The sequence below is a fragment of the Otolemur garnettii genome, unplaced genomic scaffold, assembly GCF_000181295.1.
Source record: "Otolemur garnettii isolate 467f Iridium unplaced genomic scaffold, OtoGar3 scaffold00050, whole genome shotgun sequence".
Taxonomy (NCBI): domain Eukaryota; kingdom Metazoa; phylum Chordata; class Mammalia; order Primates; family Galagidae; genus Otolemur; species Otolemur garnettii.
The window spans coordinates 2,061,872-2,068,179 of NW_003852445.1; the positions used below are offsets into that span (position 1 = coordinate 2,061,872).

At 37.8% G+C, this 6,308-nt stretch overlaps 1 protein-coding gene across 1 annotated transcript in view; it reads right to left on the reverse strand.

Annotated features, from left to right (window-relative positions):
- Positions 1-690: 690 nt before the first annotated feature.
- The window catches only part of AQR (aquarius intron-binding spliceosomal factor), a 75,312-nt gene continuing 69,694 nt past the window's right edge, over positions 691-6,308 (reverse strand). Inside the window, exons 23-24 of the mRNA XM_023514284.1 lie at positions 4,933-5,046; positions 691-1,305 (exon numbers count right to left, since the gene is read on the reverse strand). Coding sequence (XP_023370052.1) covers positions 970-1,305; positions 4,933-5,046 — 450 coding nt within the window. The 3' untranslated portion in view covers positions 691-969. The remainder of the gene's footprint in view (positions 1,306-4,932; positions 5,047-6,308) is intronic.

A 6,308-nucleotide genomic window follows, 5' to 3' on the forward strand; every position in this document is an offset into this window, starting at 1 on the left:
TGTACTTCTGAAAAACTTCAATATGACATTGATGTTGCTGGTTCACCAACTGCACCTGAGTACACTTGAGTAGCAAGGCCCTAGTGCCTCTGTCCATTCATAACGGGAGCTCATTTCACCTTACGGTCTCCTTATGGCTGGTTATCTATGGACAACATTAACAGGGCAGAAAACTCAGAATCTGTGTGATGGGAAAACTTTACCCTGTACACAGGAGTTTGCTGACTCTCACTGCCCAGATCAATGTGCCATACTTTTCCTATTTAGCTAAATGCAAATCCTGGCTCAGCCTCACCAGCCCTGTCTGATGCTGCTCTGCCAGCAACCAAACCTGCTAAAATACAGATTAGATTCCAGAGCCTTAACCAGAGATTCTCATCCATTAGGTCTAAGGTAGGCTCAAGTATAAAAGGACACCCTGAGTGATTTTAATACAATCTGAGAGTTTGGAAAAGGAAATGCATGCAATCTCTTTGTTAGAGTGGAAAAACCTAGGTATTTCATCAAGGAAGACAAAAAAGAAAAGTAAGAAAAAAGGACAGAAATTAAGCATCTGATAGTATGACAGAAAAAACAATTTCCTCCCCAATTTGGAGACGTGCTTCTGGGCATTTATGATTAATTCTAATGTGTTTTCCATCCTTCTCTTTAGAGAAGTTCAGTAAAAAGGTAGTGTGTTTTGTGTCTTCTATAGAAAATTATTTTAATGTAGGTAAGATTACAGATACATGGACTCAGTGATCAAATATCAAAGGAATGGTTATTTGTCCTTCAAAGTAAACAAATGAAAATGGAGTTGTTCATACACAATTTTTTTAAATACATCTAAGACACTGAATCAATTAACAAAAATAAGGACTGAACATTAATTAGTGCCACTGAAATGGCAGAGCAAATGTAAAATACAAAAAGTAACTTGACTTAGACTTTATGAATGTCATGTCCTCCCTAAGGAGGGCTACAGTTTGGCTACTTGGTGTCTGCTGGGGCAGCTGTGGCATCTTGAGAGGTGTCAGCCTCTGCTGGTTCAGTCACAGGTTCTGACACAGTCTCAGTAAACTCAGGTAGAGCAGGGATGGTGTCTGCATTGGAACCGGCTCCTGTCTGATTGGTGGTGGCCTCAGTATGACTGGGGGTGGTGTCAGACTGAAAGGCTGGGGTTTCCTGACTGGAGCTGGTGTCTGTTGGGCTGGGTATGACATCGGCTTGCGCAGCCATGGCTTCTTCTTCTGTTTCCAATTCCATTTCTTGATTTGGAACGTCCTCACTTTCTTCTACCATAGCAGGCGGTAGCTGTAATAAAGTCTAATAAAAAAAGGGAGATAACAACAACATGAACTCAAATGAGAAACACTGTGGTCTATAAAGCTCAGCTCTCCCATCAGCATCTTCATAACAGACACTCTTCACTCTACAGTGCTCCAAAACACTGTTGGGCATTTTACAGCTGTAACGTCTCTGATGACAACAGCACCACCTAGGTATCACATATTAATGATGAAAGTACACATTAACTCTTCAGAGAGGAAAACAAAATGATAAGGTATTTGACTTTTAAGCAAAAGAATCTGCTGCAAAACTTCCGTGAAAAGAAGTGGGTGATTAGAACTGACTACAATAGGCTGGGCACAGTGGCTAACGTCCATCCTCGTACACTGGGAGGGCAAGGCAGGTGGATAGCATGAGCTCGGAGTTTGAGCAAGGGTGAGACACTATCTCTACTAAAAATAGAAAAATCAGCCAAACCACATGGTGGGAGCCAACAGTCCCAACTACTGGGGAGGCTGAGGCAAGAGGATCATTTGAGCCCAAGAGTTTGAGGTTACTGTGAGCTGTAATGATGCCTTGGCATGCTACTCAGGGCAACAGAGTGAAATAGGAAAAAAAAAAAAGAACTGACTGCAATAGCAATTCAAGAAGGGCCAAATCATTCAAGGAGTCCTGGGAGAGGAAGAGAAGAATTAAGCCTAAGACAAGGCCACAGCAGGAACGGAGGCCCAGGGCACAGGCTGTGTCTCACTCAAACTGAAAACTGGAGCAACTCTGGATGCTCAACCTTCCCTTTATCCCATGGAATCTAGCGGCTTTTCCGCTCAGGGACTATATTTATTGGGCTGAAAACTGAAAAAATTTCAAGTACCATTCATAATAGCAGCCAAAAATATTAAATACTTAGCAAAAAAGCTAACAGAATATGTGTAAAATCTGTATGGTAAAAACTACAAAAAACTGGTGAGAGAACTCAATGAAAATCTAAGTAAACAGAGATATATTCACAAAAGGGAAGACAATATTGTTAAGATGTTAATCTTCCCCAACAGATCCTAAACAATCTTACTCTTCAAAACATCCTTTTAAAAGTTGCAGCATGCTAATAATATTCAGCCATTAAAAAAAATGGAGACTTTCTAGCCTTTGTATTAACACAGATGGAAATGGAACACATTATTCTTAGTAAAAGCATCACAGGAATGGAGAAGCATGAATCCTATGTACTCAATTCTGATATGAGGACAATTAATAACAATTAATGACATGGTGGGGGTAGGGGAAGGGGAGAGCAGAGAGAAAGAAGGAGGGAGGGGTAGGGAAGGGAATAGCAGAGAGAGGGAAGGAGGGAGGGGGTGGGGTCTTGGTGTGTGCCACACCTTTTGGGGGCAAGACACAATTGTAAGAGGGACTTTACCTAACAAATGCAATCAGTGAAACCTGGTTTCTTGTACCCTCAATGAATCCCCAACAATAAATTTAAAAAAAAAATTGCAGCATGCTTTTTGGTGTAGTAATTGGCCAGCTGATTCTGAAATGTTGATAGAACAGCAAAGGAACTAGAATAGCTAAAACAATTTTGAAAAAGAACAAAGCTAAAGGACTTACCTTATCTGATTTCAAGCTTCCTATAAAGCTACTGTACTCAAGGAGGTGTGGTAATGGCAAAAAGACAGATACACAGAACAATGGAACAGAAGAGAGAGCCCAAAACAGACTCACTTAGGGGTCAACTGATGTCACTGACTACAGTGACAAGCAATTCAACAGACAAAGCAGTTGAGGAAATGGTGCTGAAACAATTGGCTATGAACACAAAAGTAAATAAAACTCAACTCTATCTTGTACCAAAAAACTAACTCAAAATGTATCATACTTCTAAATATCAAAGCTAAATTTACACTAAACTCCCTGGTATCCGGAACTTAAGCAACTGGTACTCCCAAGCAACCGCCAAGCTATCCAGCCAAAAAATAAATCAAGAGTTTAAACTTGGTGTGCTGTGCTGTCAGCAAAGTGATGCTTAAGGCATCACTCCTGCAGCTCCCCTGTGATCTCTGTAAATTTTAAGTATTAATGTGTGTTCCCTGAAGTTAAAAAAATATGATCGCAAAGTTGAAAAGTGTACTGACTGCCATTTAAATACAACTGTACTATACACTGCATTGACAAAGCTGTTTGATAATATAGTAAAACTGCATTGCAGTAAATGAAGTTTGACTTTATGTGTCTTCATTTACTTTTAATTAGTGTATTTCAAATTACTATAAAGTCAATACAGAGTTTATGGTACAGAATGATATAGAATGGGTTACAGAATTAGTTAGGCTTATTTTTAATAGTAACTGTCAAGCAACCAAAAACTACATTTACCTATAATTCACCAATCCTCAAGGTGCCAGAAAATGGGGGGATTATTGTAAATAACTTACAGAAAAAAATCTTTGTAACTCTTAAGTATTTTTAGGACACAAAATTCATGAATCACAAAATAACAATTTGATGCACTGAACTTCATCAAAACATAAAACTTCTGCTCTTTGTATGCTTGAAAATGCAAGGGGAAAGTCAGAGACTAAAAGAAAATACAGTAGAACTTCTATAGTTGACTACCTCCCTACACTGATCACCTCCTTGAGTTGACCTACTTTTCACAGACCAGACATGCACCACATATTCGTAACAGTACAGCAGGCCTAGTTCCTTATGTTGACCACCTCTGAATGGGGACCAGTTTGTAATAGTGCCTTAGGTGGCCAACTTACAGAAGTTCTACTCTATTTGGAAACACACACCGGCTAAAGGACTTATAGTGAAAATAAATAAAAACCTCTTAAAACTCATTAAAAACAAACTCAACAAAAAAATGAACAAGAGACCTGAGCAGACACATCCCCCCAAAAGATAAGCTGCTGGCAAATAACCACATGAAAAGGTGTTCAACATCATTAGTCATTAGGGAAATAAAAATTAAAATCCACACTGAAGCCTCCTGTTAGAATGGCCCAAAAAAAAAAAAAAAAAAAAGATGTACTATATCAAGTGTGGGTGAGGACATGGAGCAACTAGAATTCTCATACTGCTGGTGAGAGTGGAAAGTGGTACATTCACTTTGAAAGACAAGTATTTTCTTAAAAAGTTAAATACATCCTTAACTTTTTATCCTGCTTTTCCACTCCTAGGTATTTACCCAAGAGAAAGTGTACACACTTGTGTGCGAATGCACACAGTGGCTTTATTTGTAACAGCCAAAACTGGAAACAACCCAATGTCCATCAATATGTGAATGAGTGAATTATGGTAGATCCATGCAATGGAGTACTACTCAGAAAGAAAAAGAAAGGACACAACCACATGAATGAATCTCAAAATAATTATTCTGAATAATAGTCTGAGGGAAAAAAAACCTAGCATATTGTACGATGCCATTTACAGACATTTCTAGAAAACGGAGACCAATGTACAGTGACAGAAAGCAGATCCCCAGTTGCTTGGGAAAGGGGAAAGGAGAAATGGGAACTACTAAAAGACAAGGAGGGGTTACCAACAGGAACAAGAAAAACAAACCTCTACAAGGAATGAGGTACTTTAAAAATTTATTCTGTGAAAGAGAAGATTATTTCAATAGCAAGAAAAATAAGAGCCAATTTTAAGAAAACTCACCTGATGATAATGATGTGTAGTCTGTATCAAATGCATATACATGTTGTATACAAAGTTTGCCATCTGGGGCATATTCTTTATTATCTGCACTTCATGAGAGGTTCTTTCTCCATTCTAAAGCAAAGAAAAAAGAAAGTTAAGTATCTAATGAAAAGATTCTAGAAGCTAACATTTCAACATAAGCCCATTAGATGCAAGTGTAACAGTCCAATGAGCTCTTCATGAAGGGTAGCAAGTGTGTTTAAACTAGGAAAAGCTAGAGATTTGAACAGCTAAGAGTCATGAGTTTTTAATACAATTTTGAGCTAATAAGTAAAACAGGAGTTTTAGTCTATTAACTAAGAAGAATTCATAAGAGATAAGTAATTATTTATATAGAAAACTAAACATCATTCAAAGTAGTTTTCAATAACGTGTATGCTCCAAAAAAGATCTCAAGATTATTCAGAAAGAAATTATTAAAACTATTCTTCTTATTTATGTATTTCTAAAGAATAATAGGTAACATTTACTATTATTTAATATATACAATACTAGTTATGGGGGTGAATAATTCAAACATTCTTTTTAAATTGTGGTATCTATCAGAATCATCTAAAGAAAACTATTAAATTGCAAATGGCTGGGCTCCAGACCCTAAGAATTCAGACTCAGTAGGTCTGGGATAGAATAAGGTGACTCTAGAATAGTTTCTAACAGCCTGGGAAACACTGCTGTACTGGTGCAGGTAAAGTAGAAAAGCAAATGAATATACTGTTTGTACTTCTTCCTAAACTATCTTAGAATAGAGGTTAACAATTTTCCTATTTATAGTCATTAATAAAATGTTAAGAAAGTTCTACCCTTTCTAAATGTAGGAAAAAATTAGAAAACCATAAAGGGAAAAAACATATACCAAGAAAAATGATTCTACCTTAAAGTGACAAGTTACATAAGTGACAAGCACATGAAGTTGGAAATATTTACTGTGAGGTCAGGCAATGATGTTCCAGAACTCATCCTAGAAAAAGTGCTACACACCTTATTCCTGAGTATCACCATAGTCACCTTCAAAGTGACTTGGCCATCTGGTGACCACAATGATATTGAGCAGTGAAGTACGAAAAAGTCTGTTTGCTTATTTCGTAGTGGCCATTCTTGAGATGTAGCCATTCTTGCCCCTCACAGTGTTTCTTGAGCAGAGGTATGGGAGATGCTCTCAACTTGTATGAATGTCATAGAAAGCACCATTTTCTAGCCTCCTGTTTAGCAGTATTGCCTGATCCAGGTTTCTCCAGGGGTATCCCTGCAGCCATTACATAGGAAGCACCTGAGGAGCTTATTGCCCAAGGAGACAAGGCTCTATCCCAGACCTCTTTTTTTTTTTTTTTTTTTTT